Consider the following 13,936-nt stretch of genomic DNA (forward strand, 5'->3'; position numbering starts at 1 on the left):
CACCTTAGTTTTTTCTTAAATACTTAATAGTGAAGAGATGACAATTTGCCAAGAAGTATCAAAATCAAGAGTGAGATCTAGTATAGTGAGAATAAAGGCCATTGAAGTAGGCAACCCCACCTCCTCTTGACTTGTGGCTTTAATGTGATGCATTTTAAAATACGTGCAGACTTCTAAAGAGAGTTAGAAGAAGAGTCCTAACTGGGTATGCTGTGTAACATTAACGCATCTCATTTACTCACGTTATCTACTGAAGAGAAAATGTTGCAGTAGAAGGGTTAACACGCAAAAGCAGTTTTCCAGAAAAGCAAAAATGTATAAACCCTAGATAGCACAAGAACTGCTAAAGGTCTATCAATTAAGTGGCATTTATTTAGAAGAGAAGCATTTCTGCTTGAAATTGAAAACTCTCTTAGGAGTATATTTCTAAATTTTTTCCATTACATGACACTATTAAAATATTACAACTAGGAAAATTTTGCTCAAAATTGCAACTGTTTTCTTGAAAAGATAAAGGCCATCAAAGTCAGACATGTGTGTAGCACGAATTTTGGTCCAGAATACCAGATAAATTACTGTTATAGTTGATTACAGATAACAGAACAGCAACATACTAAAATCAATGCATATGATGAAATCAAGTAGATGCGGTTCAATGAATCCCAGCTTGTAACTATTAAAGCCTAGGTAATGCATTTTGTAATTTAGAGAAGAGTACTTAGGTATCTACTCAGTCTTTATATCTTCAGACATTATCGTGAGGCTCCTGCTGGTCACTACTACTATCTATATCCTTTTCCAGAAAATCTCACCATCTTAAATGGTCACAAATTATGTATTCCCTCTTTGTCACATTGAATCTACAGAGAAAACTGAAAACCCTACAATGGCAAACAAGTCAAAAGATAATTTCTAAAAGTTAAAGGCACAGATCAAACTACTTTTAGAGGTAATATAAGAGTAAACTGTATTATCTGAATATGTAAGGTCAACGACCTAGAATCCTGATAGCACTTATAACATAGAAAATTGCAAAAATTATATAATAAAATAAACAAACAGTATCACAATCCATTTTCAAAATGTTCTTAATATTTGGCATAATGCATAGTTTGCCTTAATTATTAACTTTGATAAAAGTAATGTACTTTTCAAAGTGATTTTTAAAACTGTCAGGTTGTAGTTTTTTATTTACTTGACTTCCATTCTACTACTCCCTACGCTCTTTCCCTATTTTTTTTTTTTTTTTTTTTTTGAGGCGGAGTCTCGCTCTGTCGCCGGGGCTGGAGTGCAGTGGCCGGATCTCAGCTCACTGCAAGCTCCGCCTCCCGGGTTTACGCCATTCTCCTGCCTCAGCCTCCCGAGTAGCTGGGACTACAGGCGCCCGCCACCTCGCCCGGCTAGTTTTTTTTTTTGTATTTTTTGTAGAGACGGGGTTTCACCGTGTTAGCCAGGATGGTCTCGATCTCCTGACCTCGTGATCCGCCCGTCTCGGCCTCCCAAAGTGCTGGGATTACAGGCTTGAGCCACCGCGCCCGGCCTCTTTCCCTATTTTTTAAATTTTATCTTTCATTACTAAAAATCTAAAAGTGAAGTACTACTCTTCTTCCTTTAATGTCAAATATAAAGTACTCCACTAATAACATATGGCTACTATTAAAAAAAAAAAAAAGATTTCAATGCAGTAACAGTCATAGCTTTAGGGTATTCTTAGGCAACACCCCTAAATTTGAACACTTATATTTCATACAGTAACATAATGCTTTTTTCTTTTCATATTTTTTCTTTTCATATTACTGCTTATCCCAAAAGCACGGCAATATACATTTTTAAAAACAATCTTCCCCTGTAATTACAATGAAAAACAAGAAGCAGAATACCCATCATCATTACAGAAACAATGACTGTATACTTTTAACATTATATTCAGGTAATTTTAATCACTATCTTAAACCAATTTTTAATTATATAATTTAACTGTATATGCTTACCAGTTGAAAAACTACTGGCTCAACCTACCTACTGCTTTTAATACACAATGTGGTAACTTGTATCTTCCTCCTAATAACACAATTATCAGAAAAAGAATGCAAAAGATACATTGGAGAAATGAAGAAAGTATCAGAAAAATTTCCTCAGCCTTGGTTTATCATCTGTCTTTCCTTTGTATATATATTGAAGTTGACTGGTCCTCTTTCATTACTCTGTTCCTACCCAAAGACCTTTCAGGTTTTAAAGTGACAGCAGCCATATCATGTTGTGTATTGTTGCTGTTGAATTAGCCTGAATTACAGGCCCCCACTAAAAAGGATAAAGAAATGCAGGAAGTTAAGAAAGATAACACAGAAACCAAAGGAGAGAAAAGAAAAAACTATATATGGAGAATAGTTATAACCCACCAATAATTATCTGGCAGTTCTGGAGCAGAGGTTCCCATCTGGCTGTTTCATTAAAGGATGAAAAGCCGAAGCATAGCTCTCCAATTATCAGGCTTTAGAACGTTTTTTAAAATAAAGCTCAATTTCATCTCTAACTAGTTTTTGTGTCTTTTAGAGATGGAGGTCTCAGTGTTACCTAGGCTAGATTTGAAATCCTGGGCTCAAGTGACCCTCCTGCCTCACTCTCCCAAGTAGCTGGCCCTAAAAGTGCATGCTTCTGCACCCAGCAACTCTAGTTTTTAAAACGTATTTCACTGCAATGAGAAAAGCTTATTTCCCATCTACATCTACAACAGTAAGAATGGAAAAGCTTTCTTCACTCTGTCTGAAAGAGCCAGGAGGGCAAAAACAAGTGATACTCATGATTCTTGCTGCCTTCCCCCACCCCTACATAAACACTAACTTCACAGGAAACCAAGAGTACAATTACCCCGTAAAAGAAGACAATTTTAGCTTATCTCCGACTCTTCCCACCCCAACTTCCTCAAAAACACATAACAGAAAAGTCTGTGTTGAGTTTAGCAAGGACAATAATTAAAGAAGGTAAAGTGAAGGCTCACAGAAAGCCTTCTAATTTAAGTTAAAATTCTAACATCGTAACATCAGGGTGTCAATTCATTCAACTTTTAACCCATTTGAGAAGGCTTAAGTTATTAACTTAAAAATATGGCAGTATTTCTTTTGTAACTATAATCTCTTTATAGCCTCCTAATTGCTCATGTTAACAGCTTTATTACATACTACTGCTTCTTATAAGAAGTAAATCCAGGGGCCATTCCATTTTATCTTAGACATAATATTTACTAGTTTTCCAAGCATGACAGAAATGAAAAAATATATATATTAGAACAAGAACAATTTATGTTAATTTCTACAATCTGTGTTCCTTCTGTGAGCAGTGCCTGATTCTACTAAAATTAACACATTTAAGTTCAGTCTTATGCTTAAGAAAAAAAATCTAATGAGGGACTAATTTATAAAGTATACACAAATATAATTATTTAATAAATCTTTCCAGTGTTCACTATAACTAAATTACATGTAATGTTTCCATCCACAGAAACTCAGGATAGTTCTTATAAAATGAAACAGAACATTCTGTGTTCATCTCTGGCAAGCAATGAACAAATAGAACTTGCTCACAAAGGATCTAAAAGTGCTGCCTCAGGCATGCTGTATGAATGAGTCTTGGTAACTGGCTACTATCTGGGTACTTCCTCTGCTCATACCACTTAACCTATCTCTTATAAAGCCTATGAGAAAACTAAAGATTTTGCAAAAGTGAAATCTTCTAAGGTAACCATTCTAAAGCAAAATCAGCAGAAGTGATCTCTTCTATAAAACAAAGAAACCAAAAGGCAAATGCTACTGCTCAATCATCAGATGAACTCACAGAGGCAAAAATAAGTGACAACAGCAATAATTCAAGTAAAGTATGTATAAAAATTTAAACACGCCATGTTCAAGTTAAGACAGAAGTGAAGGGGAGTTATGATCTTTATATTAGTCAAAAAAGCTTAGGCATAATCACCAAATGTTAATTCACTTTACAGTCATCAATGAGACTATTGTATATATTTTTGCACCTTGCGCTTGTAAAAGCAGATAAAATATTTAATATGTAATTTACAATGTATTTTACCAGCTCAGCATACAGGATGTATACAGATTATATCAAAGTAGTAGACAGTTATGGGCCTGTGCAAACCCTGCAAAAATAGTACTTCAGATATCTGCTAATTAAAAACAAAAACAGAAACAAAAACAGTTTGCTGTTTAGAAGTGATACAATTCAAACTACCACAAAATACAAAGGGCTGCAAAAATGTAACCATTCCAACAACATATATAAGTTATTAAATAAAGATTTGATTTGAAAGAATATAAATGAAGCCTTTAAGTAGGTCTTTTCTACATGCATATTATTCCTCATTAAAGAAAAAAAAATGTAAAAAGGCCATTGGTAATTGCTTTGTTAACATTTGTAGAAAATGCCAATTCTCTGGTCACAAACTCCACTAAGTTTAGCACTTAAGGTCTCTGCAGTGTTATAAACGTAATTTAAAATACTGTTAATTCTATAATTCCATTGGTAAAATAATGTGACTTGGAATATGGCAGTCTTCATGTTGAGGGCAATGATCCACAGTTTTGTTCTGTCTTTTAATTTCTTAGGCGTGAACAGTTATCCAGAAGAACAGCACCCTCCACCACTGGTCTGGGCTTGAGGTTCATCATCAATAATCTGTACACCTCGCCTTGCAGTCCCCGGCTGACTAGAGCCATTACCTTTTGCTCTCTCATCCACTTGTGCTGTTTCTATCATCCCTAAGAGAGAGAGAAAGCAAACATTATTAGGATCACAATCTTTGCGTTTTCTCTTTCTAAAATTTCAGTGTAACACTATGATGGCTATTTCTGACTTTCAACCAACAAAGAAACTAAATATAATGAACATTGTGTCAGCTCGCTAAAACAGCTTCACCCGCATGTTTTAAAAAACTAGTATCAAGTAGTAAGCTTATTTATCCAATGGTATAATGGCCACAGTGACATCAATAAAGAAAATTTTTTTTTTTGCTTTGAACAAATGTCTGTGTACAAGTACAATCCTTAAGATTTTCCAAACATACTTAGAAATATGTCAAAGAAGTTCAAATTATTCCAAGTAATATTTACGTTGCAGAATTTATTCTTCGACTAGAAATGTAATACTTTTAAGTAAATGATTTTTTTATTTTTAGTTTTGAGAGACAGGGTCTCTCTCGCTTTGATACCCAGGTTGGATGTGCAGTGGTGTGATCATCACTCGTTCATTGCAGCCCCTAACTCCTGGGCTCAATTGATCCTCCTGCTTCAGTCTGCTGAGTAGCTGGAATTACAGGTATGCACCACCATGCCTGGCTGATTTTTTTTTTTTTTGCTAAAGTTGGGGGTCTCACTATGTTGCCCAGGCTGGTCTCAAACTCCTGGGCTCAAGCGATCCTATGGCCTTGGCCTCATAAAGCACTGGGCTTATAGGTGCAAGCCACTGTCCCTGACCAGATATTTGAAGAATAATGGAGTTTAAGATGAGGGAACTTCAAAGAACACATGTGAAAGACTCACATTATCTGATTTCAAGAACTAGTATAAAGCTACACTAATCAGAACAGTGAGACGATGATAGAAGAAATAGAGAGATCAGTGGAACAAAAAAACACAGTCCAGAAACGGACCCCCGTAGATATGGTCTCTTGATTTTTGACATGGTTGCCAAGGTTATTCAATGAAGAAAGAATAATATTTTCAAGAAACAGTACTATTAATAGAACTGGACATTTATTGTAAAAATAAATAAATAAATAAATAAACCTTAATCCATACCTTACCACCTTATGCAAAAAACAACGAAAAATGAATTACACACTTAAATGTAAAACATGAAACAAAATTTCCAGAAGAAAACACAGGAGAAAAATCTTCATAGGAGAAAATTTTTGTGACTTTGGTTTACATAAAGAGTTCTCATGTAAGACACAAAACATGAATCATGAAAGAAAAATAGAAAAACTGGACCTCACTGAAACTTAAAACTGCTCTTTAAGAGACACAGGTAAGAAAAATGGAATACATGATGCAGACTGGGAGAAAATATTTACAAAACATGTATTTGACAAGATGAAGGAAGAAAAGAGGGTGTCCTTAAAATAGAAAAGGGCTCTTAGAGACTGCTCTTGATTAATGGTTTACAAGTTGAGGTATATGGGACAATCCAACAAGATGAAATAAGAAAACATTACAAATTCTATATCTACTTATTTTTAACTTTTCAAAATTTCTATTTTTTAGTTATGTTTTAAAATGTACATAATATATTAGTACTTGTACATGTTATATAATTTCTAAATAAACATGTGGAGCATGCAAAAATTGTTTTGAAGATGTGACATTTATAACATTTGTAAGCCACTGACTTAGTACATTGCTATTTAAAAGCATTATTGGAAGGAAAGAAGGAAGAAAGGAAGAAGCGAAAGGAAGGAGGTTATCCTGAGGACTAGCATCACCACCACTTGGGTGCTGGTAGAAATGAGGACCTCAATCAATCCCACACCTACTAAATCAAAATATGCATTTAATAAGACCCCCAAGTTGTTATGTACAGCATTGGTTCTTATATTTTAGTGTGCATTGGAATCATATGAAGAGTTTGTTAAAACACAGATTCTGGGCACCATCCCCAGAAATTCTGATTTGGTAGGCTTGGAGAGCCCAAGAATTTGCATTTCTGACATATTCTCAAGTGATATTGATGCTGCTGATCAGGGGACATCACTTAGATAATCACTATTCTAGAAGAATTATGAATGACTTGAGGGTTTTATGAAACTAATTTATTCCAAAATGTGTGTCTGTGTGTGTGTACATGATTTCATCAAATTCTTAAAGTCTAAAGTCCATAAACTCAGATACGCATTTTATTGGTAATATGAGAAATGACTTTCAGAGTATATATAAATTTATTTTCCTTTTTCTTTAAAACTATACACTTTTTAATATGGAAAATTTCAAACATAAAGTAGAAAATACAGCATAATGAAAATCCATCACCCAATTTCATCCATAACCCTAAGCATCCCTACCATTATTTTGAATCAAATCTCAGACCCATAATTTTATTCCTAAATTATTTTAATGTGTCTTTAAAAGACAAGAACTCCTTTTATAAAGCATAACCACAATACCATAATCACACCTAAAAAATTAATAGTATCTTAATATAATCAAATATCTTGTTTCACAAACACTCTTTTTCACTAGTTTGACAAATCAGTGTCCAAATAAGGTCCATTCATTACAGTAGGTCATTACAGGTCTTAAATCTGTTTTAATATGTAAATTCCTCTTCCACTTTTAACACTTATGCATATAATAATACACATTTAGCCCATATCATACATATGATTTCATAACCATTAATTACTGCTTGAAACAGAGCTAAAGTAGGTATTTAACCACTAAAAAAAAAAGTTACAGCACTTTAGAAATATTACCAATAGTCAAATACTTTAAAAAGAACCAATTCTTTGAAAAGTAACACTGGTGTAAAATAGATTATTATTTTTTAAAAAGTAAAAACCAAAAACCATTTCTAAACAAACTAAATCTGAATATACCTACTTTTACAAAGGTCAAGAAAGAGTTCCTCAATTCCTTTGTTCTGTTTGGCTGACGTATGATAATGTTTTGCTCCCACAGATTCTGCATACCTTAAAAAAAGTAACATCAGTGATTGACGTAAAATATTATTCATGATTTTGTCTTAAACTGCTTTTTTATAGTAACAGTTTTAGTGACATATTTATTCAAGTTTAGTGAAATTAAGTTTATATAGCTGTTTTAACTTCTCTATACATTAAATTAAATTTTAAATAATATAAATATAATAAGCCTTGAAATTTTTATAGATTAATTTGGGACTCAAATACTTTAAAAGTTTTGTAGCTTATCGCCTATTTGATCACGATAGTTTTGTTTTATATCACTCGTATTTTTTACTGAAGTCAAAAAGGGAAGGGCTTTATTACCACAAGCCCAGAAACTACCACGTAAACATGCTTCACTGAATCCAATACCTCAATCTATGTTAAGAGATCTGAGTAATACCCAAATGGTAAAGCAAAATGTATAAAGAGGAAGACTTCTACTAGGGAGTGATGGGGAATGGGAGGGTCACAGTACTTACGACTCTGCTTCTTGAATGGAAACATGTCTTTCCTTTTCCAAGTCTATTTTATTACCTATTTTGAAAAAAGTAAATATTTATCTTTATGCTGATTCATTTTCGTAACAAAATTAAGCCAATTCTAACTATAAAATTGCCATTTTAATTACCGGCAAAAACAATGCAAATCCCCACCAGACTTCTAAATGTTTTGAAATTATAAAGTTAAGCCTTGTGATCTAGGGCTGATCATGCCCCATCCTCCTTGAAATGACTCAATTAATACCTTTCCTGAATCTGCAGCCCCTGACAAAGAAAACAACTTTTCCAAAGAGATGGGCACTCTTTTTTGATTTTGGGGGATACCAGAGACCTAGAGATAAACCTATGACTCTTAGCCAAGTGTAAATGATCGAAAGTAAGAGCAAAATTTTCTACAGTTCCCATTAACTTAAACCCAGTCAACAATCAAGTATGGCTATCTTAGTGTTTACTAAAATATATTAAGCTAGTTTCTTGGATCCTACGAGTATTCAAGTTTCCTGGATGATATAAGCCGGTTAAAGTAAAAATTAAAGTGTACAGATTTTTAAGTACTCCACAATCCTAAGGGGAAAAACTGCATTCTTTGTTTAAAAAACAATTTTAGTGAGTTATTAAAACTTAATATATGTGTACCATGCAGATTTAAATTATAAGCTTAGTTCTCCTTAAACAATGGAACCAAGCTGAGATTATATTTTTAAAAAAGCCACCAGAACAAAAATGAAGAAACTGCAAAATACTGATTCCTTGAACTTAAGATGACTTGACTGGACACACAGAGTGCTAAAGGTAATAAAAACACTAGATAACAATAAGGAAAAATAACTTACGGAAGGACACTTCAAACAAACATTTTTATTCTTCTATTATGGCTTTTAGGGATAAGAGAAATCTTATAAATAAAGTTACTTTTTTTCTTGGAACCATATAGATTCTAGGAGACAATTTCAGATAAATTTCAGATAAGGCATTGAAATAAGCACCCAATAAAAGATAAAATGTTTAGCACTGAGGTGGACAAGTCCAAAGGTTCGAATAATCTGATAACCTAGTTGCTGGCAATCTGATAACCTAGTTGCTGGCACCTTTGGACTTGTCCACCTCAGTGCTAAACATTTTACCATAGCAAGAAGTTTCATATTAGTTCTAACTTCCCACATTATATTTGTCATTGGAAATTTTAATTATCTAAATATGACAAAGTCTGACAGTAACCAGAGGAAAAACTGTCCTGTTATTCTGTAAAGAATGCAAAAAGCACCACCTGGTGGCCAGTGGCTCCAACAAACAGGAACAAGATTCTGCCTCATAAAGGTAAAATAAGATAGCCTCCTACTAAAGGTAGCAGTATTACTTTTGCTTCAATTATCTAAAACCCTATGAAATTTTTTTTCTAGGTACTTAATGCCTCATTTTCCAAATTCCACCAATCTCATCAATACCTATAAAAAGAGTGAAGACAGGAAAAGTAGGCAGTCACCTTACTGCCTCAAATGAACATTTAGGAGAAATTATTCAGACACTCCTTTATCATTTAATAATATTTTAAATGACTAATTTTAATAAATCAGGCCATTAATAAATAGCTATCTATCTTAATAACCTATTATTTTAAACTTAAAACATTTTAAATCTAAACAACTATTATTTCTTTGAATAATCAACATTCACAATGGATTGATAGCACAGAATATACTGCAGCAACTTGACTGACTAGCGACTGACCTCTTTCCAAAGCTCAAAAACCTTTTTAGTTTCTATATTTTTTTCAAAAGCAAGACAGCTAAGGATTAAGGCTTTGAGACTCATATCTGCTTCAATACTACTGTGCAGCTACATACGGAACTTTCTGATAGGCTTAAAACATCTGAAAACAAGGACAACAACCAAAGTAAGCACCTACTTAAACGTACAGTACTAAAAGAATTTAAAAAATAAACAAATAGGGTGAGACTACTGGAAAGGGAGGGGAAAAGCTACCCTCTAAGTTAAGCAGATCTTCCTTAAAAACACATATTTGAATTAAGAATACAGAAGGGATATGCCCACTGCTAAAGGCAAAAGGCCTAACAATGATATAGAATTAGAATCATATTATGCTTAGACTGGATGGTTGTGGGGCACAGTGGAAAAAAGATTTCAAAAACCTTTTAAATAAGTAATAAAACTTGTTTTTAAGTCCTTGCTTACTCCATAACTGTAATTTTTTTTGTTTTACTTTTTTTTGAGACAGGGTCTTGCTCTGTCACTCAGGCTGGAATGCAGTGGCATGAACACGGCTCTCTGCAGCCTCCACCTCCCAGGCTCAAGCAATCCTCCTGCCTCAGCCCCCCGAGTAGCTGGGACTACAGGCACACGCCACCACACCTGGCTAATTTTTGTATTTTTTTGTAGAGATGGGGTTTTGCCATGTTGCCCAGACTGGTCTCAAACTCCTGGACTCATGCAATCTGCCCACCTTGGCCTCCCAAAATGCTGGGATTAAAGGCGAGAGTCAACACGCCTGGTCATAATTGTAAAAATTGGACAAATTAGTTAACCTGTTAGTCTCACTCTGTGCATGTGTGGCTAACAAACCTTGCAGGGTTGATGAGAAAATAAGATATATGTAAAGGCCTAGCATATACTATATGCTCAATAAAGAATAGTTATTAACGACATTCATCACAGTGAATGATCAAATGGAAAGTCAATATTGTTATGAGAGAATTAAAGTCCATGATAGGTAACACAAACTTACTCCTGACCTCAAATGATCCGCCTGCCTCAGCCTCCCAAAGTGCTGGGATTACAGGGATGAGCCACCGTGCCTTGGAGGTAACACTCTACCATCATCCTACTGGCTTCATCTAGCTAACTTAGTTTATACAACACTTGCTCTAGGAAATTTTCCCTTATCTCCCCCTTGCATCTCAAATCTAGTTGGTTTGCTTTTGTGCTCTCATAGCACTCCATTCTGCATTTCCCTTCCATAGCATTTATTACAATATATAATAAGTAGCTTGTTTTTGTCTCTTTTTCTACACAAGAAACTCTGGGAGACAAGAACCGTATCTATTTTGTTTACTTATTCACTACACTATTCCCAAATCCTGGTACATAGTAAGCAATGAAGTGTTTATTAAGGATATGGGCTTGAAGTGGCAGGCAGATCTGAGTTGAAATCCCAGGGCTACTTCTAACAAGCTATGTGACTTTGGGAAGTTTCAAGCTCTCTAAGCACATTTTTTCATCTGTAAAATGAAATGGTCTTCCTGCAGCATTGTCAGGAGGCTTAAATGAAATAAAAAATGTGTAGTTCTTAAAACAGTGCCTGGCACTCAATGAATGGTGACTATGATTAATAAATACTTGTTCAAGAAAATACAAATGTTAAGGACAGACTAGATGCAGAATACTATCAACCACAGCCAAGGGTGCCTATCAATGGATTAATGACAACCTAGAGGAAAAAGTCTCTGCTACTGAAACATGTGGTTCTCTATTACTGGTTAGCACATGGAGATCAGTGGCTTAGATAAGGACCTAGGAGGTTAAGTATTTAATTTACACATGAAAATGCTAGTAGACTGTATATCAAACATAAAGTTTCAAAAACATGACAAACTGAAATTTCCACTTAGCTTTAAATAGTTACATGAGAACAAGCTAGGAAAAACCGGACTGAATAGCAACACTTATAAAAAAGGACTTGAGATTTTGGATAACTATCATCTATGTAAAAGCGACTAGTTGACATGTCTGCTAAAAAGTTTAAGCAATCTCAGGCAATCCTGATAGAAGGCCAGTGTGAGGAGAGAGACAGGGCTTATAAGTACATACTAGCTCAACAACATTTAGATTCTATTGTTGATTTCCAAGTCTGGGTGACATACTGATACAGTAAAATAAACCTAGGAGAGAAAATGATCAGGATGATCAGAATGTCTAGAAGGTAGGCCACATAAAAAAACAGCTGATCTAGAGAATTTAAGACTTAAAGTGAGCTGTTTAAGTAGTCTTCAAATGCCTGAAGGGTTATCTTATGTAAACAGAATAAATTCTTGTCAAATGTCTACCGCTATGCCAAGTATTTTTCAAATCATTATATAATCTTCATCATAACCCTGAGAAGTAGTATTATTTCAAAGTTACTAATAAAACAGAAGAGAGAATAAACACTGAACGACTACAACAGAGAATAAAAATCAAGAAGTGGGAAAAACAATGCAAATGTCCATCAATAGCAAAACGGATAAACTGTGGAGTATTCATAAAGTATCAGACAGCAATCAGAATAAAATGAACTACAACTATATACAACATTGAGGAATCGTAGGAACACAAAGTAAAGTCAAAAAAGCCAGACACAAGAAGAGTTAATATTATATGACTCCATTTATATAAAATTCAAAACAAAACTAATTCATGCAGTAAAAAGGACAGTAATGGGGGGTGGGGAATGGCGAGGGGAAAACAACTGGGAGTGTTGGGATGAAAAAGTAACACAACTCAGGGTCCTTAGGTACTGCTTACACTGTGCGATTTTCATTTTGTGAAAATTATGTTATTGAAAATTTGTACACTTTTCTGTACATACAATGAAAAATTCACTTTAAAAATCAGTTCAAAGTGAAGGATACAGGGAGTATGATTTTAGCTAAACGTGAAGACAAATTCGTTTCTTGCACTTGTCAGAAAAAATAAGTTGTTCTCCAACACCTGCATGTATGTACACTAAATCAGAATTAACAGCACACAGTGCCTGGTACAAAGAAGCCACTCAAAAATACTTATAGAAGGAAGAAAGGTGGGGTGAAAACAGGGAATTAATTCTTTGTCCCATCCACAGAGATTTTGATTTAGTGTATCTATAATGAGGCCCAAAAATCTTTTTTTTTTTTAATTCTCTGAATTATCCTAATAAGTTTGGGAAAAGTGGTAAATAAGCTCTCAGAATTCTTTTTTTTTTTTTTTTTAACGGGAGACCAGAGTTTTATTATTACTCAAATCAGTCTCTAAGCTCTCAGAATTCTCCCAACTCTGAACTCCAAATAAAATTCCATGTCATACTTGTCAACAGAAGAAAGTAAGAGCTTTCTATACTTCACACTAATAATAAATATTCTATAATATTAAATGGAGTATTTGACCCTACTGGAGGCACTAGGTTACCAGATCCAATAGTCCTAAAACTTCTTATAATATGAACATTAAAAATATACACTTTATATAGAAACATTTTTAAAGAAACCAGTTCACTATCTGGCAACCACTCTCTCTGATGCTCCAGTGAAAGTATCTTCCTTAAGGTTCAGTTTAATGTTATGCCTTCAACTTTTAGAGAGTGGCAACATAAAAGGTACTTCGTTGAACATTAAAACAAACACACACACACACACTTTAAACTATTCATGAGCTTATTTAACTTAGATGATTTTTTTTAATGTTACTTTATGACCTTGGTCAAGTAACAAGCTTTTGGAATTTCCTTGACTTTATGTATACGTTAGTAATTTCTATCTTCAGAAAGATGATCAGAATCCCAAAATATTAAATCTTCAGTCATTCATCTACTGTGGCCACTTCCACTCCTAGTAAGTCCATATACCACACAAAGTTACACAAAACTCAGTAATGATTAGCTGTAGCTCTGGTTCCAAACCTCCAAGTAGCCTACTACTTCAGTGTTCCAGTCTGAAATATTCCTGCCTAGCCTGACATCCTAGCATCTAGATCAAAACGCAGGGGAAATCATCTTGCTCTT

The 13,936-nt window shown here is 34.2% G+C and overlaps 1 protein-coding gene across 1 annotated transcript in view; it reads right to left on the reverse strand.

Annotated features, from left to right (window-relative positions):
* Nucleotides 1-1,724: 1,724 nt before the first annotated feature.
* Nucleotides 1,725-13,936, reverse strand: part of RAB21 (RAB21, member RAS oncogene family) — a 32,815-nt gene continuing 20,603 nt past the window's right edge. Inside the window, exons 5-7 of the mRNA XM_030939122.1 lie at nt 8,167-8,221; nt 7,602-7,690; nt 1,725-4,766 (exon numbers count right to left, since the gene is read on the reverse strand). Coding sequence (XP_030794982.1) covers nt 4,624-4,766; nt 7,602-7,690; nt 8,167-8,221 — 287 coding nt within the window. The 3' untranslated portion in view covers nt 1,725-4,623. The remainder of the gene's footprint in view (nt 4,767-7,601; nt 7,691-8,166; nt 8,222-13,936) is intronic.

Source organism: Rhinopithecus roxellana, chromosome 10 (assembly GCF_007565055.1).
Source record: "Rhinopithecus roxellana isolate Shanxi Qingling chromosome 10, ASM756505v1, whole genome shotgun sequence".
Lineage (NCBI taxonomy): Eukaryota > Metazoa > Chordata > Mammalia > Primates > Cercopithecidae > Rhinopithecus > Rhinopithecus roxellana.